Source organism: Vombatus ursinus, unplaced genomic scaffold (genome assembly GCF_900497805.2).
Source record: "Vombatus ursinus unplaced genomic scaffold, bare-nosed wombat genome assembly UNPS02014832.1, whole genome shotgun sequence".
Taxonomy (NCBI): Eukaryota; Metazoa; Chordata; class Mammalia; order Diprotodontia; family Vombatidae; genus Vombatus; species Vombatus ursinus.
In genome coordinates, this window is record NW_020954610.1 from 66473503 (window position 1) to 66490726 (window position 17224).

General features: G+C 37.2%; 1 protein-coding gene and 1 pseudogene across 4 annotated transcripts in view; one reads left to right on the plus strand and one right to left on the minus strand.

Annotated features, from left to right (window-relative positions):
• The window catches only part of LOC114026050 (kinesin-like protein KIF27), a 107548-nt gene that overhangs the window by 71131 nt on the left and 19193 nt on the right, over positions 1 to 17224 (plus strand). For all 4 annotated transcript variants that reach the window (XM_027839659.1, XM_027839660.1, XM_027839662.1 and 1 more), the window contains 3 exons: positions 2265 to 2381; positions 14325 to 14501; positions 15158 to 15373. In XM_027839659.1, the coding sequence (XP_027695460.1) occupies positions 2265 to 2381; positions 14325 to 14501; positions 15158 to 15373 (510 nt within the window). The remainder of the gene's footprint in view (positions 1 to 2264; positions 2382 to 14324; positions 14502 to 15157; positions 15374 to 17224) is intronic.
• On the minus strand, positions 9733 to 10778 carry LOC114026051 (annotated as a pseudogene).

Below are 17224 nucleotides of genomic sequence, written 5' to 3' on the forward strand. Positions count from 1 at the left end.
TTTTTTTTTTTTTTTGTGGGATAATTTACCCCGTTCTACCTCTCCCTTTCTCCTTCTCCTAGTATATTCCTCTCTCACCCCTTAATTTTATTCTCCAGATATGACCCCTTCATTTTCAACTCACCCTGTGCCCTTTATCTATCTATATCTATATATATGTGCATATAATTTTTTCCCCTCCAACTACCCTAATACTGATAAAGGTCTCATGAGTTACAAATATCATCTTTCCATGCAGGAATGTAAACAGTTCAACCTTAATAAGTCTCTTATGATTTTCTCTTTCCTGTTTACCTCTTCATGTTCCACTGAGTCTTGTATTTGAAAATCAAATTTTCTATTCTTTCTGGTCTTTTCATCAAGAATGCTTGAAAGTCCTCTATTTCACTGAATGACCATTTTTTCTCCTACAGGATTATACTCAGTTTTGCTGGGTAGGTGATTCTTGGTTGTAATCCTATCTCCTTTGCTCTCCGGAATATTATATTCCATGCCCTGCAGTCCCTTAATGTAGAAGTAGCTAAATCTTGTGTTATCCTGATTGTGTTTCCACAATACTTGAATTGTTTCTTTCTGGCTGCTTGTAATATTTTCTCCTTGACCTGAGAACTCTGGAATTTGGCTACAATACTCCTAGGAGTTTTCCTTTGGGGATCTCTTTCAGGAGGAGATCTGTGGATTCTTTCCATTTCTATTTTGCCCTCTGGTTCTAAAATATCAGGACAGTTTTCCTTGATAATTTCTTGAAAGATGATGTCTAGGCTCTTTTTTTGATCATGGCTAATAATAATAATTTTGATAGTCCAATAATTTTTAAATTCTCTCTCCTGGATCTATTTTCCAGGTTAGTTGTTTTTCCAATGAGATATTTCACATTGTTTTCTAATTTTTCATTCTTTTGGATTTGTTTTACAGTGTCTTGATTTCTCATAAAGTCACTAGCTTCCAATTGCTCTATTCTAATTTTTAAGGAAGTATTTTCTTCAGTAATCTTTTGGACTTCCTTTTCCATTTGGCTAATTTTGCTTTTTAGGGCATTCTTCTCCTCATTGGCTTTTTGGACCTCGTTTGCCATTTGGGTTAGCCTATTTTTTAAGGTGTTATTTTCTTCGGTATTTTTTTGGGTCTCCTTTAGCAAGCTGTTGACTTGTTTTTCATGATTTTCTTGCATCACTCTCAGTTTTTCCTCTGCTTCTCTTACTTGCTTCTCAAAATCCCTTTTGAGCTCTTCCAAGGCCTAGGACTGATTCATATTCTTCTTGAAGGCTTTGGATGTAGGAGCTTTGGCTTTGTTGTCTTCTTCTGGTTGTATGTTTTGATCTTCTTTGTCACCAAAGTAAGATAATATAGTCTGACTCTTTTTGCGCTGCTTACTCATGATCCTGGCCAATTACTTGAGTTTTAAACTCTTTGTTAAGGTAAAAGTCTGCTTCCAATGTGAAGACTGTACTGTCTCAAGCTTCGGGGGTTTGTACAGCTGTTTTCAGAAGTACTTGTAGGGACCTGTAAATTTTCAATTCTTCCAAGGTGCTATGATAAGGGTGTTTTCTCTCCACCACCACAACAAGCTCCACTGCACCAGCATTCCTCCTTGCCCCAGGACCGCCCCTCAGAACTGTGACCGAGATCCAAGCACTGGTAAAGCAAGAGATTCCTGCCTCAGCACTGGCAAAGAGATCCCTGTAATCCCCCTCTGATCAGCCACTTGATTGCCCCTCAGTCTGTGGGCCGGAAGCTCAGGAAAAAGCCGCAGCCCCAGGCCGCGCTCAGGACTTGCGGCTGAGACCTAGCTCCTCTCTCACCGCAGTCACAGACTTTTCCCACTGCACTTCTAAGTTGTCTTTGGCGTTCAGGGGTTGAGAAGTCTGGAAACCACCACAGCTGCCCGCAATTCAGTCCTCTGAGGCCTGCTCCAGGGTCACTGCGGCCTGTGCGCCCATACCGAACTGCGCTCCTCTCCCCGCCCGGCGTGATATACCTTTCTGATCAACCATCCAGGCTGTCTTTGGCTGGAAATTTGTTTCACTATCTTTTTGTGGGTTCTGCTGCTTTAGAATTTGTTTAGAGCCATTTTTTAAGGTGTTTGGAGGGCTTTGGGAAAGAGCTCAAGACAGTCACTGCTTTCTCTCTGCCATCTTGGCTCTGCCCCCCATTTTCAAAAGCTGGAAAATATTTAGAAAATTTGCCTTGTAGTTATTTAATAATGACAAGCTGCTAGTCAAATGAAGTTATCAAAGGTATTTTCACATCCTCTTTTTATATAGGAGCTTCAGTTAAGGACAGAGCAACAAGAAAAGATGTTAAAAATGAAATCTGAGGAGTGTGATGCATTTAGGAGGAGAAAACAAAAGAGTCCATTTGGAAACATAGACCAGCTCCAGGTATGTCCGTTAAACTTTTATCTAGTTGATTTGTTTGTTGGTTTGTTTGGTTTTTGCTGTTTGTCTTGCCAGTTTGAAGATGTTAAGTAGAGGTGAAAATTGTTGTGCTCAGCTTAAAATTTGAAAATGCTGGGTGGGCTATTTACTTTCACTTAGCCTGCAAAATTTCAATAATTTCCCCATAATCTTTTTTTTTTTTTTTTTGATGAGGCAGTGGGGTTAAGTGACTCGCCCAGGGCCACACAACTAGTGAGTGTTATGTGTCTGAGGTCGGTTTTGAACTCAAGTCCTCCTGACTCCAAGGCCAGAGCTCTATCCACTGTGCCACCTAGCTGCCCCCTCATAAACTTTTTGGACAGCTAAAAAAACAATTTTAATACTGAGGAAAATGTTCTTCCCACCTCTGGAGTTAGATGTTTATTTGAAGGCTTTTTTTATATATATAAATGGGACAGCTTGTTATAATCACCAAAATAAACATAATTTTATTTCAGTACAAAGATAATTGCACATTAAAAATTAGAACTCTACATTTTCCAGTGTGTTTAGTCAGATTGTATACTTTGCATGCATTCACATACTAGAATTTGCTTAGCTGTTCCTCAGTTTGCTAAAAACAAAAGTGATGATGCTATTAAGTATTTTTTGTACATATAGTTCCTTTCTCTCTTTCTTTGATGTCTTTGTGGTATAAATAAGACTAGTAGAATTGCGGTTGGGACAAAGGGCATACGGTACCGAATTGCTTTCCAAAATGGCTAGACCAGTTCACATTCCACTAGTAGTGCATTCTTGTGTCTCTCTTCCCAAAGTTTCTCCAAGAATTGTCATTTTCTTTATTTGTCATCTTTGCTACCCTACTAGGTGAAATGAAGCCTCAGAGTTATTTTAATTTTCATGTCTATTATTTTTAATGATTTGGATTTTACTTATAGCTTGCATTTCTTCTTTTCAAAGGTGCCTGTTTAATATATTTTGACTTTTTATGTATTATAGAATGGATCTTGTTCTTATATAATTTAATCAATTTTTATATATCTTGGGATATCATATCTTCATCAGAAAAATATGCTGCAAAGATTTTTTCTGTTTAGCTGTTTCCCTTCTAATTTTCATTGCACTGAATTTGTACAAAAATCTTTCAATTTTATGTAATAAAAATTCTCCATTTTATTTCCATTGATTCTTTCTATACCTCGTTGAATCATGAACTCTTCCCCTATCTATAGTTGTGAAAGGCATTTCTACAAAGAGCATTTTTCATTTAATATCACAGCCCCTGGCAGGATTCTTAGGCCAATATGTGGTATCACGTGCAGGGTTTCTGTGTTATCTTTAACTCTGGCTTATATGATCAGCCAGACTTCTTTCTAGTCATACATCTTTTTGACAATGACTTTTAGTATTCTTTTTACATACAAATTTTCATTAGTAACAGGCTGTAGCCTGTTTACACCTACCATATATCCTTCATTGTCCTTTGAGTAATCCACACTTTTGATTATTTGGAGATGAGATTCCATGATTCACAGCCATAGAGCATCCCTGGAAATTAGCATTAATTTTATTGTTTTTGTTGTTTTAAAGAGCAGTTTTGTGTTTCAGTATTAATATCAAGATGATAATCAGAAGATTGTTTTTATGGCTGCATCTTTCAAGGAATCTTGTATTGTCTTAAGAGAATACCTCTTTGGATGAGGCCTTTTAAGAGACTCCATTTTGCTCTGCTGAGTCAGATTCTTGTAGTCAGCCACTAAGAGATGATGACTCTCTCTCTACTCAGCCAGGTAGTCCTTAGACAGCATGCTCACTCTGTAGCACAGACTAGGCTGTAAACATAGTAAGACCTATCAGAACTAGCTTCCCTGCTTCTAGCAGGGATACCTCCTCACTACTACATTCTCCTTAATATTGAGAAAACAGAAGCAAAATAAGTATTTGGATAGTTTTGCTTTCCGTTTATCATCTGTTTTCATTGTCTTTTCTTCCCTAATTAGGTTGTCACATGTCACATTTAAGTATGCACTAGACGGAATTTCAAAAAAATGTCAGTGTATTAAACTTATGGTTACCCTCTTCATCCAATCCTGCCATAGGTTCTTGTGTATTCTGGTGTCATTCATCATGAACACCCAACTCAATGGAAGTATGTTAGAAAATTACTTCTGACAGACTGGGTGCATTCTAGCATTTATTACTAGGGACGCTACCTTGCTTTTTAGTTAAATATGTCTTACTGATGTTGCCAGTGGAATGGTTTAAGAAGCCAGATAATATGTAAACACGGTCCAAAACTATGTCAGAAGCTCAGATACTCAAGCTTTTTGGTCGATTTGCACAGTATGAAACTTTTCTCTAAGTAATTAGAATTTGGTCAGTTTTCAGCTTTGTATTGACTGTAAGCTTTCTGTTAGGATATATGATCTCCTAGGTGTGTGAATGTGTGTGGATATATTTTGTTTTTCTTCATAGAACTGGGCTGAATTAGTGAATGGCCCATAATATTTTGCATGTCCAATTATCAAAGTGGGAAGGAACTTTTAAGGTCATGTTGAAAAGAAAACTGGTAGAAAATGGCTTCTCTAGGGTATCATACACAGTTAGTGGCAAAACCTCATCTAGAACCATGGTTGGTTTTTTGCCTGCGAAATAATGTTTTTGTATGTCTATATATGTCTGTATGTTAATATTCCCAGAGGCCTGGAATTCTCGTGTAACACACGTACTTCAGATTCTTTATGCTATTATGTTTAGATTAATAAAATGTATTGAACAAGAATGAATACATTCTATAGCCCTGGAAATTCCATTAGTGAAATGGAGAAACCAAACAATGGACCATCAACTCTATCTGATATAAATTAAGTATCATCATGGCTAAGTCTTACTATCTCAGCAAATTTCTCAATGCATCCAGATTTGCTTAGTAGTCAGCAGAGTATAATTAAACTGATAGTGTTAATTTCTTAAAAATTCACCAGTTTTTTAAAAATTTTATTGATGCCTTTTGCTTTGATAATACCACATTCACTTCCCTGATTTATACTTCTTGCCAATGAATGCTCCATTATTACAAAGAAAACCAGGTAAACAAAACCAGTCATCACAGTGACTGTGTTTGACAGTGGATGCACCATTGTATACTCATAGTCCTTTATCTCTGTGGAATGCCAGCTCTGAAGTTAGAGGACTTGGATTCCAATCTTGACTTTGAATTCCTGTTTGACTATGGATAAGTCAGTTAATCTTCTTGGGCCTCATTTTCTCATCTGTAATATGATGAGGTTGAACTAGATGACTTCTGAGGACCCTTCCAATTCTATATCTATGATCCTATGATCTGTTCTCTTGAACTAAGATTGAGCATTGCAATTATTCAGAGTTTGACTGTCTTTCAGTGTTATTTTCATTTACATCATATTATCATAGACATTATTCTTCTAGTTCTGTTTACTTCCCTTTATATCACTTCATACGTATTTCCATCCTTCTCTGAATTTCTCACATTTGTTATTTCCTACAACATAATAATATTGTTACATTTATATCCCATAGTTTGTTTAACCATTCATTCAGCTCCGGATATTTTGATATATAGGAAATGTTTCTGTTTTTACTTCCTTGGGTATATCTTAATAGGGGGTTTCCCAGGTCAAAGGCAACTATTGTTCATAGTTGAACAATTCTTCTCATAATTCCAGGTTGTTTTATAAATTGGTTGGACCAACTTATAGCATCAACATTATCTTGGTGTGCCTATCAATTGTTTTTTAAGAAGCTGTCAAATAGAGCAGGAATATCTTGATATAATTCCTGTAATTTTTTTTTATTTTTTTTTTATTTATTTATTTTTTTGTGAGGCAGTTGGGGTTAAGTGACTTGCCCAAGGTCACACAGCTAGTATGTGTCAAGTGTTTGGTCTGAGGCTGGATTTGAACTCAGGTCCTCCTGACTTCAGGGCCAGTGCTCTATCCACTGCGCCACCTAGCTGCCCCTAACTTCTATAATTTCTTGATCATGGACCTATAAACACATGTAATTTTAGGGGTATATGTACTGTGTTGTGCAAAACAAAAATGAAATAGGAAACCATGTAGAATGGGATAAGTACTAGAAAAGTAGATATGGGTGAATAATTTTCAAAAAGGATTGAAAAGTATGAATTTGGACTTCCAGCCAAGATGGCTGCCTAAATAGGAAGCAGATTGCTCTGCTCTCATACACCTACTTCAGCAAAAACCTGAAATCACCACCAGACCAAAGAATCAAGAATTCCAATGGGAAATTACAGTAAGTGACAATTTCCATCCCAGAAGTGCACCAGAAGTTAGCCAGAAGCCCAAACATAATAGGAAAGGGAACCATCAGCAAAGTCAGTGCTAACGCAGGTAAACAAACTAGCAGCCTTCTAATAGGATCAGAGACAGGCCAGATATATCTGTAGCCTGAAAGTTTCTTTTTCCAGATGTAACAAGGGCAGAGGCTCCCCCTTCTCTTGACAAACCCTAGGAACTTATCAGACCTTAGGGTGGGGACCCTTAGAAGTCCAAAGAGAGGCAGGAACCAAAGTAGCCCAGCAATGCTCAGACTGGAATAGCCCTGAGCCTTTCCCAGGTCCCTGGCACTCTATCTTGAGATGCCGTAGAGGGTCTTGAAGATCCATTGCTCTAAACCTTAAGGATCCCAATTGGCCTAACCCTGAAAGGTAGAAATCAACTTTAGAACACAGGTGACCAGGGACCAGACCAAGCCAGGCTGAACACCTCACCCTAAAGCATAGCAGGGGGCAGGCAGAGCCTAAACCTTTGCACAGAGCCCTAATTCAGAAACCTAAAGCTAGTGATATTAGTAAAAGAGAAAACATTGGCCTGTATCAAAAAATATTATAGATCTAGAGATCCCCTAAAAGCAGCAGCAATAAGTAATTCCATATCAATTGCAATCAGGGATTCAAAGGAAAAAATGTATTTTCCACAAGGACTATGTGAATATTCAGAAGAAATGGTATTAAAAAATGAAATGAGAACTAGAGAAAAATTAGGAGACTAGCTTAGAAGAAAAAGTGGTAAACCTTAATCAAGTAATCGATGACTTCATGAGACAAGAAATACTAGAACAAAATTTTAAAAAAATTTTTTTTGGTAAGGCAGTTGGGGTGAAGTGACTTGCCCAGGTTCACATAACTAGTAAGTATCAAGTGTCTGAGACCAGATTTGAACTCAGGTCTTCCTGACTGCAGGGCTGATATTCTATCTACTGCACCACCTAGCTGCCCCAAAAGATTTTTTAAAATAGAAGAAAAGGTAAGATGTATGATCTCAAAAACAGTTAAACTGGAAAACAGATCAAGGAGAGATAACTTAAGAAACCATTCAACTACCTGAAAACCCTGATTAAATAAAACTAAAGATTGTATTTCAAGAAATCTTGAAATGATACATGCCAGTTAAAATTGCCCAGACCTATTAAATCCCAGAGGGCAAAGTGAATATAGAAAGAATCCACTGATTAATTCTTGAAAGGAACTTCAAAAGGAAAAGTCCCAGAAATGTTATTATCCAAATCCAGAGCTCTCGCATCAGGAAAAAAGAGAAAAAAAAAAATGGCAGTCAACTAGAAATAAGCAGTTCAAGTGCAAAGCTAAGGAACCACTATCAGGATCATAGAAGATTTGGTAGCTTATACTGTAAGTAAGAGGAAGACTTGAAATACAGTATTCCAAAAGGAAAAAGAGATAGGCTTATAACCAAGAATAACTTATCCTGCAAAGCTGAGTATAATCCTATATAGGGAAAATGAACCTTTAATATAATAGAGGACATTCAGATATTTCTGTTGAAATGCCCAGAGCTGACTAGAAACTCTGAAATAAAAACACAAGAGAAATTTACAAAGGTACATTTATTTGAACTGTTGGATAGAGCTGTATGTTCTATAGCTCTGTGTTCTTTCTCCTCCATTTTAATGGGAGAAAAGCTAGTGCCTCTTTGGAACTTTTAATGCCTTCAAAGATTCTTAAAGGGCGCTAAAAAAAAAAAACCATAAAAAAAAAACAAAACAAAACCAACAGAGGTCCCTGGGGGTAGATTGGTTCTTTTTTGAGATTCTGAAGAAGAGGAGCAAAAAAAGGAATGGTAAAAGAAAATAGTACTGTAGAAAGGAAAAAGAATAGAGGAAGAGAACTTGTTATTTCTCATATTTGGGTATGTGAGAAAAGTATACAAATATGAAAGAAAAGGTAGAAGAAAGGGTATTAGAAGAACTTCTTATCTGAAATGGACAAAGGAGGGTTAAATATACAACACAGTTTGATGTAAAAATTCATTGAACTCAACAGAGAAACAGTGATGGGGCAGGAGGAGGAACAATAAGAGAGAACAGGCATAAGGAAAACAAACTGATCCTAAAAAGGGAATTAAAAGGGGGGGGGGCAGAAGGACTAGAAAAGAGTACCTATAAATTGGGGAATTGCTGATAAAAATGTGATATTATGAATGTGATGGAATAGTATTGCATCATAAAAAATGGTAAAATGATTGCAGAAAATCTTGAGTAACATGAGCTGATGCCAAGTGATGTGAACAGAACCAGGAGAACATTTTATACAAGGACAACTGTACTGTTTAAAAAAAAGAAAACCGATGATCAAAACTTGGAAAGATTTAACCGTCATCAGTGCAGTGACCAATCCTATCTCATATCAGAGGACATAAGAATGAAGCATGTTACATGCCTTCTGACAGAAGTGATGGTCTCAGGGTGTAGAAACAAATACTTTTGGATATGACTATTGTGTGCATTTGTTTTGCTTGACTATTCTTGCTGTTATGAGTTTTTTTCTTTTGGTTTTAATGGGGGAGGAGGTTAGTAAATAGTGATGTTAGGAAAAAAAGGTACCATTGAAGTATTTTTAAAATGCATAGACCGGAACAGACTCCTGAAGGAAGCATAGGAAGTAAGGTAGTTTTGAAAGTAACATGTGGAATTGTTATATGCTTTTTAAAAAACAGTATGAAATAGAGAGCACAATTTCACATGCAATCCTCCTTTTGTGTTTTGCTATGGGTGTGAAAAAGCCCTTTTTGGGAAGTTTAAGTTGAGAGTGAAAATAAAATTTTTATAAACGTGAATTCAAAAAACTATATAAATTTGATGTCATTTTCTAGGAAAATTCTAGAACAAATAAAATGTAGGTACTCTCTGGGAGTCAACCATCATGGATTTACTAAGAACATATAATGCCAAATTAACCACATTTCTTCATTTGATAATTAATAGAGGGGATGCCATAGACAACTATATATATTTTTTGTTATTCCAAATATTTTAATAAGAGTTCTGTACAAGGCATTTAAAACACTAGTTTGTGAGGATAAACTCCGTTGGAGAGAAAAAATACAGAATGCAAGTAGCCATGGAGCTAAGGAATTTTCTTGAGTTGGGGCAGAATCTGAGAGTCCACTGTTTTCCGATCAGCCTTGTGCTGCTCCGTAATCTCATATTTCTTTTTATTCTGTGTCAAAAATCTCTCCTTCTCGATGTCTAGGTTCACAGAACCTTTTCTTGATGTAAACATCAGTAAGGTGACTTGGAATTTTTACACCTGAAAGGTTGACCCTGGTAGAGGTGGCAATGACAAATTTCTGGTGGGTCGTTCTCAGAGGAACATGGCTGATGGTCAGAAGTCCAGTCACCAGTAGCAAGCCACTAGCCAGCTGCTTCAGGAAAACAACTCACTTGTCCCTGTGGTGGCCAGTGAGCACGATCAGAATCGTGCCCAGGGTGATGCTAGCTCGAAGTCTCCTTACGTGCTTGGCTGAAGGGCTTTTTCCCATGATTTAGCAGCTTTCTAGGCACATCCACAGTAGGACAATACCTTGGCATCTTGTGAATTTTTACCACAAGGGTTTCTCTATTCTGATCACCATGAACTGGCTTTGAGATAGTAGTAGGCACCTTCTCTTTCTCTTTCTTTTTTTTTTTAAGGAGTCCTTATTTATTTATTCATTCATTCATTCATTCATTCATTCATTTGGCTAGGCGATGGGATTAACTGACTTACCCAAGGTCACACAGCTAGTGTTATGTGTCTGAGGTCGGATTTGAACTCAGGTCCTCGCTGAATCCAGGGCCGGTGCTCTGTCCATGGTGCCGCCTAGCTGTCCTCTTTTTCCTTTCAATCCAGGTTTTTGGTGAAACGTATTTCTGCTTGTACATGGCTCTTTGGGAATACGTTGCAGACCTCAATTATCTACCAATCCCTTGGGCCAGGACTGGGTTGTGACTGCAATGTTTTTGAGACTTTTTCACCACCTTTTCAGCCACATTTTCCTTTTTGTTCTTTTCCTTTTTTTCCTTTCTGACCTTCTTTTCCTTTGGAGGTTTTTTGTCTGCCATCTTGAGAGAAGGGAAAGAGCAACAACAGTGTATTTTGATTTCCACAAAACTAGTATCCTATGAAATCCTTAGAGACACAATGATGAAATCTGGGCTGGATGACAATGGTGTTAGTTGGAGAACCTGCTGGTTGAATAACTGTATTTAAGAGAATGCTATCTCAGTACCAACCTAAAGTGATTCCTTTAGCGTAGCATTGTTTGTAACATTTGGGCCCAGTTCTCTATAGGTAGATCTTGGGTTTGACCTAAGGGGATCACTAGCCAACATTGTATCTTTCCTGTAGCACTAGAAACAAAAATAAATGGTCTCTTCTTTAAGCTTCATCCCTCAGGATACCTACCTACTGGCTAGAGGCTGAAGCAGCGATTATCAGTAAAACCTTCTAATTCTATTTCTCTTTATCTCCCAGCAGTGTGATAGTTGAGCTGACATGGCTTCTGTGCTGCCACATGGAGTGCCTGCAGATCACCTGCAGCTCAGATTATTGCTTTCTACACTACAGGGATATATGTATGAGTCACATTAGCAGCCAGTTACTCCCTTTCACTATCAGTTGATACATTCAGTTCCCAGGAAATCTAAAACTTTGACATGATATCAAGGCTCTGTCAGGGCTCCAATCCTATCACTTGCACTTACTGAACTTATAGTTGCACTTACTGATTTCGTCCAAGACTTTAAGGAATTCTTGGTCACAAACCTTTAAGTTTAAATGGCCATCTGTGTCATCTCCAGGGGCACTGGTGCTCCTCATGAAGAAAAAGAATGGTGAACTCCAGTCTGCCATGACTGTTGCGATTCTTATTTGTAGCTAATATCCTTCACCACAAAATTTAAGCCTTCTAAATCGTTGGTGGCATGCCTTGGACCTTCTAGGATTCTTTCCCTACTCTAGGACTGTTGCCAAAGGGATGACTAGAAAACAGTGACTCAGACAATATGAGTATTTTGAATTACTCTTCTGCTAACCTCTTAGTAATTTGTGAATTTTATCTTCCAAGACATGCAAGAATTGGGGCTGGAATAATCCTATACCTCAGTAACATTGTCATCTATAGACAACATATCTAGTTAATAGGAACACATGATGATGTGATTCTCTAAGTACTAATTGTATGTAAAGTTGGAAAAACACAAATTTAGCTAAATGTAGCCACATTTAGGAAGAGCTGGAATTTTTAGAATACATACTATTAAAAGGTTAAAATGAAACTCTAGAAGTAGCAGCTGCTAGAAACCTCTTCCCAACTTCATCTGATCCTGGTCCTCAATGCCTTGAACTTTGTTCAAGCCCTCTCAATTAGGGCACTGTCAAGGTGTGGTGGTGGACACTGACTAAAACTGGCCATTTCTCTACCCACTACTGTTGAAGAAGGCAACAAATTCTTCTGGCTTTATGATTTATGTAGCCATCACACCTCCAGCTGGGGGCCATAATTAATTTTCTATTTCTTGTCAAAAAGCATTTAAGCACCTACTATGTGCCAGGTACTGTGTGAAGCAAAGGGATACAAGAAAGGCAAAAAACTGCCTGTACTCTTAAGGAGCTCACAATTTAATGGGGGAGACAACATACAAACTACAAACAAGATATTTATGGGATAAATGGAGATAATGGAAGGCACTAGCATTAAGCATGACTGGAAAAGTCCCCTTATAGAAGGTGTGACTTTTGAAGAAACTCAGCCTTTCTCTCTGTACTGCATATCAGGCTCCATTCTTCTACCCATCTGCCCCCCTCCCAAACCCTAACTTGCAGCCAGATAGGGGAAACCATTTAGTGCCTCATTACCACTAGGATAACTGACTCATCTTATTACATTTATTATTATTATTATTTTAATAATTATATAATAATTTGACTTAATTCCATTAATGCTCCCATTCAGAACACACCACTTGTTCAAACTGTAGATTCCACTTTCATTTATTGCCACCCCTCATGATTTACCACTATTCAGTCACCTGCTACCTCTAAGACTTGGAAACTGCCCAGGCACTTTAGAGACTATCAAAAGGCTACAGTCTATGTATAAATACACCACTGGATCATCAAAGATTAGTGACTGAGTTTGATTGCTTATCAGTTAGAAACTACCTTGCCAACTAACCCTTCTGGAAATTGGAAGACCAGGACATTGGTCCTTTCCTGATCAGTCAAGTAATAAGCTTACTACCTTTCAGCTAAGGCTCCTTGACACTGTGCAAATGCACTTGGTCTTATACTGGTTATTGTGATTAAAGTTATTAAGTCTTATTTAAAGGGCTATGAAGACCTTGGTGTCTACATTCCATGGCCTTCTCTAGTAATGACTGATGGCTAAGGAGAAGTTGATGGGTAAGAAAACACTGGATTCCAGTATCAGTGGGGGGCAACTCTAGTACTATGTGGATTGGAAAAGTTACAGGGCTTCCTCCCAGACTTTTACAATCCCACGTATTCTTTCCATACCTGGCACTCACACAGTCCTCTTATGGTCTAAGGGGTTGTGGGGAAGGGTTCTCAGAGGAAGGAGTATAGTAAAGTTTTGGGGCCCACTTGCTGCAGATGCAGAAGATAAGCATAGGGGCACCATCAGGCAGAGGTAACACATATATAAATACCCATATACTATGGAATTCAAGGCATACAAATTTCACTTCCTGGCTTCCTTTATAACGCTTCCTTTATAACGCTTCCTTTATAATCCAATTCCTTGCTTCTAGTTCCATTTCTTGTTCCTTGGATCTCCCCTGACATTTAGTCCCTTTCATTGTTCCTTCTGGATGAACCTCAAGTGATAATCCAGTTTCTGGGATACCACCTTTCATTGGAGTTGCCAAGCTTACAAACAGCACCTTAGCCCACAGCTCAGGTCCAAGGGGTCCACAACTTAATGTTTCAAGTGCATATTCCTACTGCTAGAATTTCTTGATTCTGGAGGGTATTAGAGAACATAGGAAACATTTTCATTTTTATACCTCTCTTAAGTTGACCTATTTAAAATGGAGAGGATTTTATCTTGTGATGATTTGTTTTTATTAATAGTAAAAATAAGAGCATAATATTATCTTATAGGAACTGACTTTAAGTATATAAAATTGTTACCCCTTTGACTTTAAGAAAATAGACCCTAATTCCTTTTAAATAGAAAATTTTCTTTCAGATAGTTAAAGAAGAGCTTAATGAAACCCTATAAGGGCAGGATTGGTTTGCATACATAATATGTTTACATGTATAATGATGCTTAATAAATATTTGTTGATGCTGATGCTGAGGATTCAGAATTTAAAAGAATATTTAAATATAAAATGTAAAAATAAATTGTGGTTTGGAATTGCTAAAAAAAAAAAAAGGTTTTTTCATCCTAAATTTATTAAATAGAGCTACCACACTTATTATTCCATAAAATAATTCTTTTACTAATGACACTTGAAACCTTTTTTTAATGATTCCAGATACCTGAATTTATGCTACTCTGTAGATTCTGATTTACTTTTGTTGCCAACTATTACACAGGTGAAAGTTGAAACAAATGACATGTCTCTGGATTTTTAATGCAGAAACTGGATGAACAAAAGAAGTGGTTAGATGAAGAAGTAGAAAGAGTTCTTCATCAACATCAAGAATTAGCTGAGCTGGAAGAAGACTTAAAGCAAAGGGAGGCAATTGTTTCCAAGAAGGAAGCATTATTACAAGAGAAGAGCCACTTGGAAAACAAGAAGTTGCGATCTAGTCAGGTACCTAGCTCTAGTTTGAGAGTTGTATAAAACATATCTTCTCTTAGAAGTGGGTCATCGCATTATAAAAAAAGTGAAAGGAATAAAATTTTCATGTTCTCAATTTTTTTTGCCATTTATTAAAATTGCAAATGGCCCAGTTATTTAAGACTAAAATTTATAAGCAAACTTGTAAAATATTTAATGTTCTGTTAGGTTAATGGTTTGGCTGCTGAACTTTCATGGAAGTTTTGAAGGAAAAGCATCTCTAGAAGTTTCATATGGAACATTGGTTGTTGGGTAAAAGACAGTTGAAAATATAGCATAGGAATAACTACTGTCATCACCTACTAGGACTCTCCTATCGTTCTCTTTTCTAAGCTGGTTTTTCATGGGAACCTATCAAATGAGAGAGGTCTTCTGTAAGGAAGGTTTTCATTTTGCACCTAATAAAACGTAGAGGGCCTTTTCAGAAATTTTTGTTTAAGGCCCACCATTTGAAGTAGTTAATGGAAATGCTTTTATAAATAGCTATAACTCTTACCTTAATTTCATCTAATATCTATATAAAATGGAAACACAACTTTCAGAATTAGTTTTTGCAACATTTTTATTAATACTCATATACACTTTGAATTAATAACTTTTTGAGGGGTGGGATGGGTTGTGTCTTTTAGGCTTTAAACAAAGATAGTTTGAAAATATCAACTCGCCTGAACTTGTTGGACCAAGAGTTGGCTAATAAAAGCATGCAGCTCCAGAGCATTCCAGCTGAGGAGCAAATAAAGATTTCAGAAGAAGTCCAGGCTCTTCAGAAAGAAAAAGATCAGCTACAAAGAAGAAGAAATAGTATCGATGAGAAACTTAAAAATGGTAGAGTGTTATCCCCTGAAGTAAGTCAATATTCACTGGAACTGGAAGTGCTGTACTAATGCGTAACTTGAATAATTCCTCAGTCTCTGTCAAGTAAACGTAAAATCTGGTAAATTTTAAAATTCATTGGAATCTCCAACTGTAACAAATTCATCAAGTGAAATCAATTTAATACAGTAAAGCATGATTGTACACGTATTGTGGAGTCCTCACTCTTAGAGCTTTATGAACATAGCTCTTGCCTGGCATTCCTAGGAATAATAGGCCAATGCGTTCTCCATAAGCAAAGGTCACACACCTGTTCTGACATGTCCAATAGTATGTCCAACCATTTCCAGATATTCACATAATAAATCTTAGGTATAAATCTTTTTATTATGGATAACATTCCCTCTTTCCCTTCCACATTTTTAACCATATAAATTATTAGCTAGCTTATTAGCTTCCAAATTCTCAAGCAGCTTTTGTCTCTTCAAAAGTTTTAACTGTTGATAAAAACATCTGTGACTTCCTTTACTAGAAAATCAGAAGTGGCTTTTTGAAGCAGAAATTTCTCCAGAAATACTTAGTATCTGACCAGCTGGGAAGAATGAGTGCTGGAGTGGGGAGGCTTTTGGGGTTTGTCATGGAGGGCTGTGGGAAACCAAGGGAAGATAGGGACATATCTGTGGTATGGAAGACATTCCAGTATGAAACAAATTATTTTATAGTAATTAAGATCAGCTTCATTGGTGACTATATGGAAATAGACTGATTGAGGACTAAGTAACTTCTGAAATACTTTGAGTCCACAGTGTCCCCACCATAGCCTCTGAAACCATGCAGTTTTCTGTGCAGAATTGGGTAACACTATCAAATTAGAGATCCATCCTATTGAAAATATATGGAAGAGCATTAAAAAGAGCAGAATTAATCAAATAAGCATTTACTGAGAACCTGCATTCCCAGAACCAGATGAGGTCTTATGGAAGAAACAAAAGGAAGTATGAAACATAGTCCTGCCCCTCAAAGAGTTTTCAATCTATCCTCCCCCCAAATCTAAATAAGTTATGGATAATAACACAAATGATGAATTAGAATCAGGGAAGAATATAGCAAAGCAATGATTATAGGGCAATGCATTGAGCCAAATCTTAAAATAGGTAAAATGCTTGACTTTATGGAGAAGGTCTACACACGGCCAATTTAGGTAGGGTAAAAGGTAACAATAATGAAGTATGACATGTTCACGGAATAGAAAGATGATCATCACGCACAAATGTATATTAAATGTTTATGTATAGCATATGGCATTAGCAGAAGGGGCACGATAGGTAATAATGTGGGAAGAGAGTCAGTTGGTGGGGGACCTTGAATGTTAGGCTGAGAATTTAATTCATTAATTGGCAGGAGTCCATTGAATGGTGAAGTTCAAAATGGAAAGGGTGGAGGGGAGGCAGTGGTGTGCAGGGAAGAGCTCCATAATTTTCTTGATAGGTGCCTTGAAGCAACCCAGAATTCGTTTGGCATTTTGCTGAGCCCCTTTCACTCTCTGAGGCTTTATTTATTAAACGTGAGTTCCTAATAACTATATTCTAGGTTAATTATGCTTTGCTTTAAGGCAGCTTTAAAGGTGATATACCTGCAACTCATCCTTTTCTAAAGATGTCAGTACTGCCATATAGACTGGCCAGCTGAAGATGATAAATCATGCATTCTAATGTTTTAACATGATACAAGGCCACCACCACCAATATACCTAGGTGCAGATTGTCTTATAATTGGGTAACTAGTTCAGAGCATAGTTTTTCCTCTCAAAATAATCCTTTTCCCCTTAAAAGTTTTCTGGTGAATGATAAATGTGAATAATGTGATATCATTTGAATGACAAA